Here is a 17,308-nt window from a genome sequence, read left to right as displayed (position 1 = left end):
TCATCAATAAAGTGATAAACAATAACTAAGTATTGACAGGTAAGATAATTAATTTAGATATAGGCCTTTTAATCTCATTATTTTTACACCGTATTGTTACCACGCGAGTAATATTGTCCAAACCTGGATGTTTATTTGTAATGATACCGTATAGCCATCTAGCGGGTGGAAGACCATCCTCCTTCACCAGAACTACGTCTCCAATCTCAGGTTCAGGCTTACAATCTGTCCATTTATATCGGTGCTGCAATTGAGTTAAATACTCTAGCGACCATCTACGCCAGAAATTTTGAAGCATTTTTTGGGTAAGTTGCCACCGCTTCAGATTACTAACAGATGAATTTTCATAATTAACATCAGGTACAGTTATCAGAGGTTCACCCACGAGAAAATGTCCAGGCGTCAATGGACACGAATCCTCTGGATTATTAGAAAGCTGAGAGATAGGTCTCGAGTTTAGGCAGGCCTCAATTTGAGCCAGCACAGTTGTCATTTCTTCAAATGTCAATGTGCTGGTGCCTATAATTCTCTTTAAATGGTGCTTCGTGGACTTGACACCCGCCTCCCACAATCCTCCAAAGTTTGGAGCATGGGGAGGTATGAAATGCCATGTCGTACCATTCATAGAAAGGAAATCCGCTATCTCGGAAGCTACCACAGACCTTTCAGCATTGAATAGTTGTCGCAATTCTTTTGCACTACCAACAACTGTGGTCCCGTTATCACTCCACAGGTCCAATACTCGGCCACGTCTGGCTACAAAACGCTTGAAAGACGCAAGAAAACTCTGAGAAGTCATGTCGCTGACAACCTCGAGGTGAATGGCTCGAGTGGACTTGCAGACAAATAAACATATATAACCCTAAGTAGAGTGATGACCACGACCTTTAGAGCTTCGGATGCTGATTGGACCTGCGTAATCCACACCACTGCATTGGAAAGGTTTCTGAACAGACACCCTGGCCTTCGGTAACTGACCCATCATTTGTTGATGTGTTTGTGTGGAATGTCGAATACAGATTACACACTTATGAACATGTTGCCTAACGAGAGTCTTTGCATTGATTATCCAGTATTTGGATCTTAAGTAATTCAACATCAATTGCGGCCCGCCATGCAAAGTTCTCTCGTGAGCCTCTGCAATCAAAAGATTGGTAAAGTGTGATTTGTGAGGAATTAAAATGGGATGCTTCATATTCTCATCAATCGAAGCCCGGTGCAAGCGGCCGCCAACTCTTAAGATCCCGTCATCGTCAAGAAAAGGACTCAACGAGGTAAGTCTACTTCCCTTATTTAATTTACGGTTCTTTTTCACAGATTCTATTTCATCACTAAAGGACTGGAGTTGACAGAGTTTGATACAGGTAAGTACAGCTTCATTTAATTCCTTTGTAGTTAGCCAAGTAGTTATTTTAATTTTATTACGTTCTGATTCTTTCATTCGTAGAAACCTTCTACAATAAGCTATTACTCTTATTAACCTACTGAACTTAGAAAATCTAGTTAATAGACTGTCATCAAATTCTACTGCAGTTGCATGACATTTTCTTTTAATCTTTCTTTCTTCTAACGTAGTTTCTTGTATATTTCCTCTATTATAGTCTATTTTTTCATTCTGTAACCATACCGGACCTCTTTTCCAGAGTTGCAGGTCGCTACATTCAGAAGGGCTAACTCCCCGAGATGCGCAATCTGCTGGATTTTCCGACGACAACACATGTGACCACTGACTTCTATCCATAATGGTAAGTATTTCGGAAACACGATTCGCGATGAACGTTTTCCACCGACTAGGGTGGCTGCTTAACCACGCCAATACGACGGAGGAGTCTGTCCACGCATATAAGTGCTGTTTGGGAACTTCTAGAGTTGAAGCGACTTCTTGAAGAAGTTTTGCTAGTAAGACAGCTCCACAGAGCTCTAAACGAGGGATTGATACCTGCTTAACAGGAGCAACCCTGGTTTTTGAAGTCACCAAGGTTGTATGAATTTGTCCTTCTCTATCAATGATGCGAACGTATACCACCGCGGCGTATGCTACATTGGATGTGTCTGAAAAGCCATGCAATTCTAGAACCCTTTTTTTTTTTTTTTTTTTTTTCAGGGGGAAAATCATCCAATGACTTCTCTCGCCAGGGCAAAGCGAGAGGGAGTGTCAGACTCTTACTGACTAAAAACCACCCCGTTCCTTCTCCTGCTTGTCAAGCCGGAGCCCCGGTAAACCCGCTAGGTAGTCCGCAGCTCCGGATTAAGCATCAGCCCTATTGGGCCCGGGTCTGGTTCTGGTCGGGCGGCGAGCTACCCTTGCTCACCGTCCGCAGACCCGCACTTACGGTGGCCGGAGATCGTTTCGCGATCCCCGACGCCCGGAGTGTCTCTCGCGACGGCTGGGGCGTGAAGAGGTTCGTTCTCTCACGCGCCCCGCCTCCTCCTTAGCTAGCATGACTGCTTCGCAGAAGGAGGAGACGGCATCCCAGTCCCCCTCGCTCCGCACCATGGTCTGAACCAATGCCGGACGCGAGAGGTCGCCGTCGCCGACCACATCCCTGAGGACACGGCGGTGCTCAGCCCATGCAGGGCACACCGCCACCGTATGCTCCACCGTATCCTCCGGAATTCTAGAACCCTGTTCTCTTTGCTAGTGTTGATCCAACGAGGCAGACGAAACTTAACAAGGTTACAAAGGTTCTTCCGAAAGTCAAGCCACTCTTTTAGCAATGGTGCAGGTAGTTCTGCGTCCCATTCGATCCCGGTCATCCATATTCGTTGAATGAACACCTTCGCAGTGATGATTATCGGTGCTAACCATCCGAGGGGATCGAATAGTCGCGCTATGTCCGAAATAACCTTACGCTTCGTAACTGGCAAATCTAGCTCATTAAGCTGAATAGTATAAACGAACTCGTCATTGTCTTTGTCCCACGTTAAACCTAATATTTTTGAAATTGCATCCGTTTTTAGTTCCATGTTCCCTTGTGTTTGTGGTATTTGTTGACCGTCTTCAATTAATCTATATAATTCTTTGTTATTACTAGCCCACTTTTGGAGCTGAAACCCTCCACGTTTAAGTAGCTCCGATATCTGCTTGTATATCTCTACACCTTCTTCTATGGTTTGACAGCCCGTCATAAGGTCATCTATGTAGAAGTCTGAAAGAACGCGGTTCTTTGCTAAAGGAAATTCAGCGCCTTCGTCCTGAGCTAACTGCTGCAATGATCTTACCGCCAGGTAAGGCGCCGATGATGTTCCGAACGTTACTCGCAAATGACGTAACACCTGAATTTCGTCATCTGGATTCTCACGCCACAATATGCGCTGAAAATCTGTGTGATCATTGTACACCCTAATCTGTCGATACATCTTGACGATGTCCGCGACCAGACAGATAGGTTCACAACGCCACCGCATGATAATATGACGAAGTTCAGGTTGTAGAGGAGGACCCACCATTAAATCGTGATTAAGAGATACCCCGTTGCTACCTACACATGATGCATCAAACACGATGCGCACCTTTGTTGTACTTTTTTCATTACGGATGACGGCATGATGAGGTAGGTACACACAACCTTCTTTATCCCTATCTTGTGCTATATCCATATGATTAAGAGCTATATATTCATTGATAACAGCTGAATACTGAGCCTTGAACTCTGGATTCCTCAGAAATCGCTTTTCTAAAGTTAAAAAGCGTTTAAGAGCAATGTCTTTTGATCCACCATATTTACAAGCAGGATCGCTTGACCTGAAGGGCATATGCACAATATAGCGACCAGATTCATCTCGTTTGGTCGTGCCCTTAAATATCTCTTCACACCTTTGTTCTTCTGGGGTCAAGTAGACCTTGTCGTTAACGCCTTTGGGTTCAGCTTCTAGTTCCCAGAATTGTTTGAGGAGTGTATTCTCATCTGTGAGAGTAGAATGCAATGTGACGACTGTATTGTGGCATGTCTCGCTTTGATTGATTTCACCTACTTGACCAGACAAGATCCATCCTAGTCTTGTATTTTGTGCGATGAGTTGACCAGGTGAACCTCTGATTAAACCTTCTAACAAAATCTGGCCATAAACTTCAGCACCTAAAAGCAAATCAATCTTGTTCGGAGTATCGAACGCAGGATCTGCTAAAGTCAAAGACGAGATTGTAGTCAAAACGTTTGCCATAACTTTCCTTTCCGGTAAAATAGTCGTCAATTTCTTTAAAACATAAGCCTTAACCGTAATAATAAAACTAGGGTCAACGCGTGATTTTACCTTAATGAGAACCATCGAATTTAATGAAATTGTTGATTGGTCTTGATCACAACCTATACCTGAAATTGAACCTTTAGTTGGAACTCTTTTGAGACCCAAGAGCTGGACTGCGGACTCCGTCACAAAGGAAGCCTGAGATCCCTGGTCTAACAGAGATCTTAATACTATAGCAGTACCGCTCTTTGATTCCGCTGCAATCAGCGCAGTAGCCAATAATATTTGGCTATGACTATTAGCAAAACAACTTACAATATTAGTGGAATTACTCTGGTTTGAAGTGGCAACAGCAGACACACTGCTTTCTGCAACTTGATCAGGTTTGTTACTATCACCACCTGATTTGGAGACATTTTTGAGATGAAGAAGACTATGATGCTTCTTTTTACATATATGACATCTAGTGGACTGGCGGCATGCATATACGGAGTGATTTGCCCCTAGACAATTATAACATAAACCGTTTGTTTGGACAAAATTACGACGCTTATCAATATCGAAACCGGCGAACTTTTTACAATTAGCAAGCTTGTGGTTATCCTGACAAAATATACACAATATAGTCGATACATGAAGTGACTTGACTGGCACATTACGATTGAACTGACGACCTTGACCATTGTTATCTAAAAATTCCAAAGACCGAAATCTTTGTTCAAGGAAAGATTTGAACTGATTCATTGTAGGCAATTCATCTGAACAATCACTAATTTTCATTTCCCATTGTTTACGTGACTCAGTGTCTAGTTTTAAACTCAATACGTAAATAACTATAACATCCCAATGCTCAACCATTATGCCTAAATTTTCCAAAGCATGTAAACATTCATTAGAAGTATCTAATAATTCCTTAATAGCACTAGAAGATTCTGTTACAATATATTTTTGACTCATAAAACGTTTAATTATACAATTAGCTAAATATTTTTTATTATTATAGCGATTCTCTAATTTACTCCAACAGGTTGCATAATTACTACTAGTAATAGGGATGTGCCGTAAAAGACCTTCAGCCTCTCCAGACAAATGTGATTTCAAATAATGCAATTTTTGAACGTCGTCAAGTGCACTGTTATCGTGTATTAAGGATTTAAATAAATCTCTAAAACTAATCCATTCAGAATAACTTCCCGTGAACATGGGCAATTCAATCTTAGGCAATTTCACAGAACATATCTCTTTAGAACCTTTCGCAGAAGATTCAAGCACTTTAGCTGAACTATCCGAACAAACATTTTTTTCAATGCTTCCTTCAACTCTGTTTTATACTCAGTAAATAATTCTTCCGTAGTCTCATAAGTGTTTTTTATGTTATATTCAGATTTTTCATAATCAATAGACTTAACAGATGACACAATTTTCATATGAGTTTCAAAAAAGGCTGACCAGTTAGCTTCTAAATTTTCTAGTCTAGTTTCTATATAAGAACTGGTTAGTCGCTCCTTAGGTGATTTCTTAAAATTAGACCTTGCTTTACTGATAGTAGACTCTAGATTAAATTGTAAATTACTCAACGCTTCCATGTTGATATAAATAAACAAAGTACTTTACACAAACTGTTCTGGAAAGTTATGCTAAGTCCGTAGTCAACACGTAAAAAATCACAAGTCTTTGAACTTATTACACTTCGCTGCAAAATCGGGCATAGGTTCCCCGTGGTTCACTTTTTATCGAAATTATTCTAAGTCCAAATTGTTAAGTAAAATTTTCTAAGTTAATAAGTTCTAAATTTGCCTGTTATGGTTAAGTCTCAATGTATTAATTTAGTCACTTTGATATTATAAAGTACTCACAGTTTGTCCTCGTATCACATCACTTCACTGTCACTCACTTTTACGTAGCTCGTCGCAATGATATGCGGGGTACTCCTCCTCCCGCACCGCAGCTGCCGCGCACGCCAACAGGAACCACCGCCGACCGCTGTGTACCACTTGTACATATACGCGTAAGCGCCAAACTTATACGATCCGCCGATGCTGCCCGCGCTGACGTTACACTCGCGCCACTCGCGGCAGGTTGACCATGCAACCCTACGACCACAGGAAGACGATGCACACCAGTCCTTCACCCGGCTCCGAAGGACCACTTGTTCACGTCCCAAAAATATCTCGTGAGAAATAAAACAATCGTGTCCAGAGTAAGACAATTTATTGCATAAAACACTGCTCAGGTCATATATTGACGGAGACTCTTAACATCGCCATGTAGAAAATGACGTCACGGCACAGTGTCATCTATTATTTAATAAAGGTACTAAACTAAGAACATTTGACTTGACATTGACTTTTGTCATAGTAAATAAATAAGTAATGTAAACAGAATAGACAAGGAACCTATTACATTTATTCGACTTTAAGTGCGAAATGGAGGGATTATTTTTTCTATGGTGGGCAACACTCGCCTATCAGTAGTGTTATCTCATGTGGCCACGCTATGCCGTGGTCTATACCTCTTCTCTGTCTACGCTAAAACCCCTCTCCGTAAATAAATGCTGTCAAAATGAATATTTTCTGTGGCCACACAGTTCAAAAATACTTTAACATTTAATCATAATTTTTTTTTTTTTGAAAATATTAAAATTACTAAACACATTAATCCAGTACTGTATTACAATTTCTACAAAATAATTCCTTTTTTTCCTTTTTTTTTTACACAAATACATACGTATACTATTTGGTAATAAATAAACAATTTAATACTGGCATGTAAGTAAATACTTTTTGCTTAATGACAATTAAATATGAATTAAATAAAAGAAACAAAAATATGAAATGTCAATTTTGTAAAAATATATTTATTGAAAATATTGTGATTATTTTCCTATAAAAAAGAAGAACTGTGATGTGGATTGTGTTCTCTTTAAAATTTGGAACTTTTGTTGATATGTATATCGCGAAAGTATATTGTGTTTCATGTTGGTTTATTTATTCGATTTGACCTCATAAAGAAACACTTTAATTTGCGTATATATTTTGTTTTAAGAAGTAATACAATGAAGGTAAAACCTATAACAAGTTTTTGATTTTTGCTTTTAAACCTTTATACAAATATTTTTGTTTGTTGTTTGAGTTAGATAGCTAGCTTTTATACTTTCTCATTTTTAAATTGATTACAGTGTTGGCATTGCTACTACATCAGTAGTAGTTCAGCATCAACAATCCAGAATAGAAATTATACAATTTTTTATACCGGTAGTTACCGGCCTATACCAGCTGCGCATATGAAACTTATTTTAGAGATGGTAAGTACTATAAACTATATTCTTGTAGAAAATACACCGGAATACGAAGCGTGTACTTTCCACTGGGTGAAACGACGATATCGTCAGAATCAAGGTCAGAAACACACCCACTTAAGTAGTGGGTGAGTTTTGACGAGTTGTCTAATAAAGTATAAGGATTAAAGGGGATGCCTTTGTTCAACAGGGGATGTCTTCCGGCTAGTGATAATTATAATACTTGCAACATCAGCAATACCAGCAATATAAGTTATTTAAATATAAAGTCCTCTCTTTATATGTTTTTATTATCTTTTGCTGTGCCCGACAGGGTCCACTATTCGACACCAGCAATTTATACTACGCTAACTCAAAAAGCGTACTTTACAGTAGAGGCGTTTAAAGGGAAAAACGTGATAACTTTTACATTAATTAAGATATTTTTTTGAAATTTGGTATGCTTAATATTTAATTTATTCATTGTAATATCTCATATTTATATTTCCTTAATTATTTCTATTTTTTGTTTTAGCGCAAGTTAGCCGTATATAAACGTAATTCATCAAAAAAAATACATTTTATACACGTCTAACTTATGTTAGCGTAGTGTAGTACGGGACGTCGTAGTGCATGATCAATCATCTGATGCATATTTCAATATTTTATAAAGAACATGTACTTACTTACAAAAAGAATAGTCAACGTACCATTAATAAACTAATTAATACGTTAACACATAAGTATTTACTATGTAAAAGTCGCTAAGTCGTTCATTTTACAAACGAACAAGTATACACACGAACGCACTAAACTACGCTAACTATGAGTTAGTGCAGTGTTGCACGGACTTTGACCAAAGTGATCCGCGCGCACACTCCGCTAATAATAGTTGGCGTTATATAAATCGAGTGATTTCAAAAAGTACCTTTAGTTAGCGTTTTATAAGATTTGTTCTTTCTTATTTTTGCATATTTCTTCTCAATTTTTTTATGACGTATGTAAACACACATTTTAAGCAACTTGGCATAAAAAAAGTTTTTTCCAAATTTCGAGTTAGCGTAGTATAAATTGCTGGTGTCGTATTGTTACCTACCAATTGTTTACCACCTAAGCCTACATTGTGGAATGCAATAAAGAATTGAGTATTGAGTCTTGAGTACCACATAAATACTACCTTCATACTAATTGATAATGTTTTTTTTTCTTTTTCAGGTACCGTTAGGAGTTATTCAAATATTCCGACGTAGTATTCTGCAGATGTTGATACTATCTGATGACTGTTTACTGGAATGTGGTGTTAAATAAAGTGGTTTACTGGTGAAATACTATTTTCAAATTAATACATAAAGCTTGGTATCTAGAATACGTAAACTTATGTTTGTTTTTAAAATGTTACGAAAAATTGCCGATACTAAACTAATAACTCAAATGTACATGGCACTATGTTAGTTCATTCTCACCTATGTATTACCTCATGGGGTGGTGTACATAAAACCTCTATGCTATCTTTGGAACGAGCACAGAGAGCCATATTAAAAGTAGCCAATATTTGCCGACTGTATGTAAATAAAATTGCAAACATGTAATTGTAGGTAATTAATCTATTATATAAAAATAAGTCAGGTTTTCCTTCCTGACGCTATAACTCCGGAACGCACGAACCGATTTACACGGTTTTGCATTCGTTGGAAAGGTCTCGGACTCCGTGAGGTTTATAGCAAAGAAAAATCAGGAAAAAAAAATTGTGGCGAAACGGAGTTCGCCGAGTTTGCTAGTTAGGTATACATTTCTGTATATAGGTATAATTTGAGTAATCAAATAATGTAATGTAAGAATGATTATACAATTGTTAATTTTAGACCTTATTATTCTATGCTAAGCATTTTTATTTGCCTAATGTACAGGTTTCGAACCTAGTTAAGGCACGTGACATTTCATCATATTGCTATACATGATATGAATTAAGTCCTAAATATTTTATTTGTTTATCCACCACGTCCACCCTCATATACTCCAGTCCATCCGTGATCATGGCGCTTGCAACAGTACTGAAATATTGGAAACTCATTAAAATAGAAAAACATGGTAAATATCCCGTTTCGAGTTCTAATAATAGTGTTAGTGATAGTGACCATGTCAGTTTATAAACTTATATCTGAACGAAGAGGTAAGAATAATTAAGGTATAAGGTTAACTAAGATTTGGAACTTGGCACCATAGTAACTTTTATACAGCTCAAAATTCCCTATCCAATGATGAAACTCACATAGCTATTGGAAGTGGGATCAGATTTCATAGAAACTCTGGCATCCTCCGCTGGTGTTCTCAGTAGAAGCAAATTCTTCAAAAGCATATTATTATTATTGATTGTTATAAAATATCTGAGGCGTCAACGACATTTCACAGTATATGCAGACTTTCATCTAGATATTTATAGTAGCATTTAAATACAATGACCGTCATTGTCAACTTCTATTAATACTAATTATCACATTTGTATGTTAAATTCTGTTGTATCAAGTTTTAGAATAAAGACAGAAATTTTCAATAACGGTTGAATGTAAATGTTTTAGTTTCATTCCTTAAAAACTGTAAACACAGCGAATAAGAAACTAAAATATAAATAATTATAATGTAAACAATATGTTTGTCATCCGATATTTCTCTAGCATCTGATAATTATACATTTTATTTTGTATTTGTTGTAAAATAAATGTTATATTGTATTGTTACTTTTTATATCATTAGGTTGTTAACTGGTCCGGCCCATCGTGCTACTCGACGAGGTGGGAAAACTGTTTGAAAGAATAATTTCAAACCGCCTCGTCGCGCACCTGACGGGAACAGGGCCGGACCTCGCGGACGGCCAGTTCGGCTTCCGCAGAGGGCGCTCCACGGTGGACGCCATCATGCGCGTGAGGGACCTTACGACGGGGTCTGCAGTGTCCAGGGGTAAGGTCGTCGTGGCGGTGTCTTTGGACATCGCCAACGCCTTCAACTCTCTGCCCTGGAGCTGCATTTTGGAGGCACTACGGTATCATCGGGTGCCTACCTATCTCCGTCGTATAGTCGAGGCTTATCTGACGGACAGATCCGTCATCTACCCCGGTCACCGAGGTGAGTGGAACCGGCGAGAGATGTCGCGCGGTGTTCCACAGGGATCGGTCCTGGGACCGCTCCTGTGGAACATAGGCTACGACTGGGTGCTGCGCACCGACCTCCCGAGCGGCGTCAGCGTGGTTTGCTACGCTGACGATACGCTAGTACTAGCACACGGGAGGTCGCACCAGGTGGCGGCCGACTTGATGACGAGAGCGGTTGCGATAGTCGTTGCAAGGATCCGGCAGCTGGGACTCGAGGTGGCACTTCATAAGTCCGAGGCCATGTGTTTTTATGGCCGCGGGAATGCGCCACCTCCGGGTGGGTTCCAGATCATGGCAGGAGGGGTTTCCATCGGCATCGAGGTGACGATGAAGTACCTGGGACTCGTCCTCGACAGTCGGTGGAAATTCGAGGAACATTTCCGACGTTTGGCTCCCAAGTTGGAACGAACGGGGGCTGCTCTAAAGCGGCTCCTACCCAACCTCGGGGGACCAAACGCCTCCTGCCGGAGGTTGTACGCGGGGATTGTGCGGTCCATGGCCCTCTATGGGGCCCCGGTGTGGGCACCAAATTTAAGGCGACGACCAGCTCGCGCGCTGGTTTCATCCCAGAGGGTCATGGCCATTCGGATGATCCGTGGGTACCGCACGATCTCCGGGGAGGCGGCTAACCTCCTTGCCGGATTACCGCCGTGGGATCTGGAGGCGAAAGTGCTCGCGGACGTATATAGGTTACGTGCGGAGGCGCATCGCCGGGGCGAAACTCCGCTGCCGCGTCAGATCAGTGCGTGGCGGGATGAGCTCCGGCGGGATCTCATGGCGGAATGGAAGCAACGACTGTCGCAACCGAGGGCTGGGCTCGCTGTTATAGCAGCGGTAAGTCCCCTCTTTGAGGAGTGGCTAGAGAGGCGTCACGGCGTCCTCACCTACCGCCTGACGCAGGTGCTTACCGGACACGGAAGTTTCGGTAGGTACCTGTTTCGGATTCGGCGGGAGGAAACGCCCGGGTGTCGGCATTGCGTGGATCACCCGGAGGACACGGTGGAGCATACAGTAGCGGTGTGCCCTGCATGGGCTGAGCACCGCCGTGTCCTCAGGGATGTGATCAGCGACGGTGACCTCTCGCGTCCGGCTTTGGTTCAGGCCATGGTGCGGAGCGAGGGGGAATGGGACGCCGTCTCCTCCTTCTGCGAAGCAGTCATGCTAGCTAAGGAGGAGGCGGAGCGCGTGAGGGAACGATCCTCCTCACGCCCCAGCCGCCGCAGAAGACACTCCGGGCGTCGGGGATCGCGTGACGATCTCCGGCCACCGTAAGTGCGGGTCTGCGGACGGCGAGTAAGGGTAGCTCGCCGCCCGACCACAACCAGACCCGTGCGTACGGCGCGTCGCGTTCCGCGCGCGCCTCAAAGAGCCAGACCACCACAGATGGGGCCCAGTTGGGCTGATGCCTGATCCGGAGCTGCGGACAACGTAAAAGGTTACCGGGGCTCCGGCTCAAAGCAGGAGAAGGAACGGGGTGGTTTTTAGTCAGTAAGAGTCTGACACTCCCTCCCGCCTCACCCAAGGCGGGAGAAGTCATTGGATGATTTTCCCCCTCAAAAAAAAAAAAAAAAAAAAAGGTTGTTAACTGGTACTTAATTTTAGTTCTTTGTCGTAATAAACTGCCTCGTTGGTCAAGTAGTCGCAAGTGGGACTGCCGAACAAAGGGTCTCGGGTTCGATTACCGGGTCGGGGGAAGTATTACTGGGCTTTTTTCGGTTTTTCGAAAAAATTTAAGTAGTAGCACGGAGTCTGGAATTGTGTCCAGTATATGGCAATAGACTCACCCCCTATTACATGGGACTTATAACATAAATGGTGAAAAGTAGGTGTACATTGTATAGCGGCATCACGTGTCGTAATGAGCACTTCTGCCTACCCCTTCGGTGATAAAAGGTGTGACGTTGCTATTTTGTGGTAATAATAGTTACGAAAATAACTAATTCAAATCAATTTGTACGTCATATTTATATTTCAAATCTGTAAACACAAAAAGAACTATTAAAAATATTTTTCTAGCATCTGATAATTATAAATGTTAATTTGTATTTACTGTAAAATAAATGTAATATTGTAAATAATAACTTCTTTGATTTGACAGCTAATAGACATTATAGCTAAATGCTGATACTACCTACAATGTACCAACCTACAAGGTATATTGTTGGTAGTATTGGCATTAGATATACTTAAAATTTTATCTGTAGCGATAGATTAAAAAAAAAGATTTTGACGGAAACAAAATTCAGATGGCAGATTCAGAGAAAGTGGGTATTTTAGTGGGTAGATTTTTCAGATACATGAGTTTATTGTAAAGTTGCCAAGGGTTCGGTAAAGTTGCCACAGTTTACCGGTAGTGTTTCAGCATATTATTTCCTATTCTGTAATACCAAAAGCACTGAAAATATCATGCCACAAGTAACTAAAGCCAACCAAATGTTATCACAGCCTTCTTCATTTAATAACGAACTAGCAACTACCCACGACTTCGTCCGCATACAATTATGACTTGCAGTATTTGGGCTTTTGAAATTATTTGTTTTTTTTTCTGCTATAAGCCTCGTGGAGCCTAAAGGTCTCACCTTTTCAACGAATGCAAAACCGTGGAATCGGTGCGTGCGTTCTGGAGTTATAAATATCAACTTATTTTATATTATAGATTATTAACTTTTTCACTGCGAGAAACAACATTTTCACCAGCGGCCACCATCTTCACATTAAACAAACCGCGTGCAGCGCCTCTACCAGTAATTAATGTAACTATTTCACGATATGATCAACTAACCTTGACCATTACATGAAAAAGCCGCACGTTTAGTTGCCCATATAGAGAAACTATTTCTTATCATTTACCAATAAACATTAAAATATTTTATGAAATGCGAGCATCTCATGAAAAGAAAGCAAATCTACGATAAGGTCCCTCAGTTCACATACACAGGCACTGGTAATCACTCAATGAACGACCAATAGGAATTTTGAAAATTATTTATTGTATTAAAAGCTATCTCAACTCTTAACTACGTATAGTAATCTATTTATTTAGGTGTTGCTCCCGTCTTGGGCAACACACACATGGTACTTTCTATTTAGCCAACTGACTAATCACGTATATTAACACAGCAGCAGTCACAAGCAGTGGAATGCACATCAGTAAACATAAACCAATGCTTTTAAAAAAGCAGCAACTGAAACAAAACATTTTATACAAACAGGATGTCCCGGAAGGTGCATGTTTTCTGTGAGGCCTTGATATCATTCAGATCGACCCGACCCATCTTGCCGAAGCAAGGGTCTCGCACACTTAATTCTATTTATACCAAAATTAATAAAGCTTTAAAATATTGCAATAAAAACAATCTACTTACCAGTAGAAAATTATGACTCCTAGCTGAATAAAAAAAATTATAGAATAAAATATTCAGTCAAACTGAACAATAATTTCAAACCCATTCTCTCTGTCATGCTGAGGCTACAAAAAAAATCTTCAGTACGTACGTACGTAAAACATGGACGAGGGAGTTGCGCTGTATCAAATAGCGGCTAATAATAATTCCCTATTCTAATTTTCTTGATCTTTATTTCTTTAATAAAAATAAAAGAGTCAAAAAAGAATAAAAGGTGATGGTGGATGCTTTCTTCTTTACACTAATACACTAATAAGTTAAATGAAGGTATGTTTATAATAGAATTAGCGATAACCCCAATGCCGAAGTGTTCCAACTTCAGCCATATAGTCTCATGCTCGTTTTGAAAATATGTTTTATTCCTAATCCTAATATATACTGGTATATACCTAGCATGTACTAAATCGGAATGGTAAAAGTAAAAAATACCGCTGAGGATTTTAATAGCTAAAAGCGCCGCCAAATGCTTGTATTAATACCGTATGGGGGAACCTCATATGATTTAATTTAGACTACATATTTTTTATCATCTAGACTGACAATATGCGAAAAATGAGCGTAATAGGCCCAGTAGTTAAACCAAAAAGTGCATTTTCTCTTTGAGCTAATTTGAACTCTCTTTAGACATACAACATTATAGCAACCGCACCGCATGTCCGTAACGTTCCTAGACAACTTTCAACATAACAGCTCTTCTGTGGTCAAGGTTATATAGAGCTGTTTACACAGAATTTAAATCTGGATTTATTTCATTATTTTAATGGCTATCTATTCCTTACCTACTACTACCTATTCCTTAGTAACGATTTTGTCCCGAAAACGAATGCTAAAGACTGTTTTGTGTAACCATTAAATGACTCTGAGTAAGGCAGTTAGTCTTTGATTAAATCTTGTGCGCACTTTCAAAACGACTTGAAAAACCCTTCAAGAACTGCTATTTTAAGCAAGGAACTGTGACTCACTTATTGGTGACATTCTACTTCAAACAGTTGGCAATGGCCTTTCCCACGGGAGGACTTTAGTAATCGCCTCGCCAAAGACGGGGGTAGACATTGGATGATTTTGCCTCTCAAAAATAAATAGGGGCCGAAAATTTTTGGCTTTAGTATCTTTCTATTAACACTGCCTAATATTTTCAATGTACAGAATAAACACTTATACAGTTTTATTATATGTTAGATTATATGTCTTGTATTCCATTCAATTTGGTTCCCGCGTTTCCGTGGGATAAAAAGTAGCTTATGTGTATTCCAGACCATAATCTACCCTTGTTCCAAATTTCATACCGATTCCTTCAGCCGTTTAGACGTGATTGAGTAACAAACATTTATGATATTAGTAAGATTTACTAATTACTTAAACAATGAAATCAATATAATTGCACTTACCACATGGTGGAATTATTTATTTATTTTGGAATCATACCAAAAACGTGATCCAAAATTTTATCAAACGCCAGGTCAATCAGAGTCTCACCGAAAACTAATAGTAATGTGCCAATAATCAGAAGTATTACAATACACACCACTAAAGATATAGCAAGGCTTTTAAACAAGCAGCAACTGAAACAAAACATTTTATACAAACAAAATGTCCCAGCAGGTGTTTCTGTGAAGCTGTGATATCATTCAGGTCGAATCGAGCCGAATTAAGTGTGCGAGGGCCGTGCTTCGGCACGGCTCAGATCTATCCAAGTTCAAACAAGTGAACAAACATCACAAACCCATTCTCTCGTCCTCATTGTACGGCTACACTTAAAAGTTCGTGTTCGACCCATGACTAAGTACTTGGCCAAAAAATGTATTCTTCAGTACGTCGCGTTCATTTCACGTAAACCATGGACGAGGCAGTTGTGCTGTATCAATTGGCGGCTAATAGTTATTTCTTTGATTTTCTTTATCTCTATTTCTTTAATAAAAAAGAGTGGGCCAGAAAGATTAATAAAAGGTGAAGATGGATGTTATATGTAAATAATAATAAAGAAAAAGATTTAATCCCTTTTTTTCTTATAGTTCACATTCATAAGTAAAGTTTATTATCTTCTTTTTTAGTATGAACTTTAAGATGCTCTCATTGCTCATGAAATTTATGTCGCGAACCCGAATATGCCAACCGCACGAAGTTTGTCGCGACAATACCTTAGGGCAGCGCGTAGGGCATTTGTGTTGGAGGAAATGATTCGGGATAGGAAGTATTCTGTGGCCAGTCGTTTTACCACAGCGCAAATGTTTGCATTATCGTGACTGTGTAGCCCCAGCATATGACACACATATGCACCATCGCTCACTTACCTTCATACCTTGCATACCTGGAACCTACGCAACCTATAATATTTTCTAAGATAAGGTAAACCATTCTCACTGCAAATAGTAGCAGAACTTACCATACATTACAAATATGCCTCTGAAACTGGTCGGGTACCGAAACCTACGGCACAGGTTTTTCTTTTTCAAGTAATCGCAGAGCATTTTAGGTTTTACTGTAGGTACATATACTATACTAAGCGATCTACTACTAATAATACTGTAATAGCTGGAACTACGGTTATTCTACCGGTTTCCAGTAAAGCCTAAAATCAATTCTCAAAGTAAACAGAAATAAGTATAATGTCACTTACCACATGGTGGAATTATTTATTTATTTCTATGAACAAAACTGAGTACAAACTACAAAGTGGTTTATAAAGTTGTCATTGTGACACAACGTAAACATGACGGTAGACAACTTTAACTATTCTGTTAAATAGCCAACTTGTAACCATTCTCTTTAGTAACAAAACTAACATTGTGGCAGTAGCATAAACCTATTAGTCCTAAATCACATTTTAATCTTATAGATAAGTAGTATAAGATGTAGACCTCATAGGTAGGTATCAAATATCTATTGGTACCTATCAATTCAGATAAACTTTTATTACATTTAATTATAACCAAACTAAAATCTAAAAAAAAAATATTTACTATTTACATAGCATCAAACAATTCGTTCGCATCGACGTCAATAAGGGAAGTGCCCAGAAGACTGGCAGCATTGCCACGTTGTATATTTTTGCTTATTCATGCTCACGAGACGGTCACACGAGAAACGTCGACCAGGCTTTTGTAGATATTTTTAAATAAACTGCTGCAATTTTTTTTAAATTACTTCTCTCGCCTTGCGCGAAGCGAGGACTGTCAGACTCTTACTGACTAAATAAAAACCACCCCGATCCTACTCGAGCTTTTCGAGCCGGAGCCCCGTTAAACCCGCTATGTAGTCTGCAGTTCCGGATCAGGCATCAGTCCTACTGGACC

The 17,308-nt window shown here is 39.8% G+C and overlaps 1 protein-coding gene and 1 long non-coding RNA gene across 2 annotated transcripts; both read right to left on the bottom strand.

The window, feature by feature from the left end:
• Positions 1–1,098: 1,098 nt before the first annotated feature.
• On the bottom strand, positions 1,099–4,604 carry LOC126911603 (uncharacterized). The gene is made up of 5 exons (XM_050699538.1): positions 4,547–4,604; positions 4,314–4,445; positions 2,682–4,124; positions 1,940–2,052; positions 1,099–1,137 (listed from the first exon to the last, which is right to left on the bottom strand). The coding sequence occupies exons 1-5, from the start codon at positions 4,602–4,604 to the stop codon at positions 1,099–1,101; spliced, it is 1,785 nt and encodes a 594-aa protein (XP_050555495.1).
• Positions 4,605–13,677: 9,073 nt separating this feature from the next.
• Positions 13,678–16,704, bottom strand: LOC118268713 (uncharacterized). The gene is made up of 3 exons (XR_004783047.2): positions 16,633–16,704; positions 15,404–15,577; positions 13,678–13,796 (listed from the first exon to the last, which is right to left on the bottom strand). It is a non-coding gene; the product is annotated as an uncharacterized LOC118268713 (long non-coding RNA).
• Between the last annotated feature and the right edge of the window lie 604 nt (positions 16,705–17,308).

The sequence above is a fragment of the Spodoptera frugiperda genome, chromosome 2, assembly GCF_023101765.2.
Source record: "Spodoptera frugiperda isolate SF20-4 chromosome 2, AGI-APGP_CSIRO_Sfru_2.0, whole genome shotgun sequence".
Taxonomy (NCBI): Eukaryota; Metazoa; Arthropoda; class Insecta; order Lepidoptera; family Noctuidae; genus Spodoptera; species Spodoptera frugiperda.
Note: the sequence above shows the minus strand (reverse complement) of the source record. Positions and strands in the feature narration are given on the sequence as shown.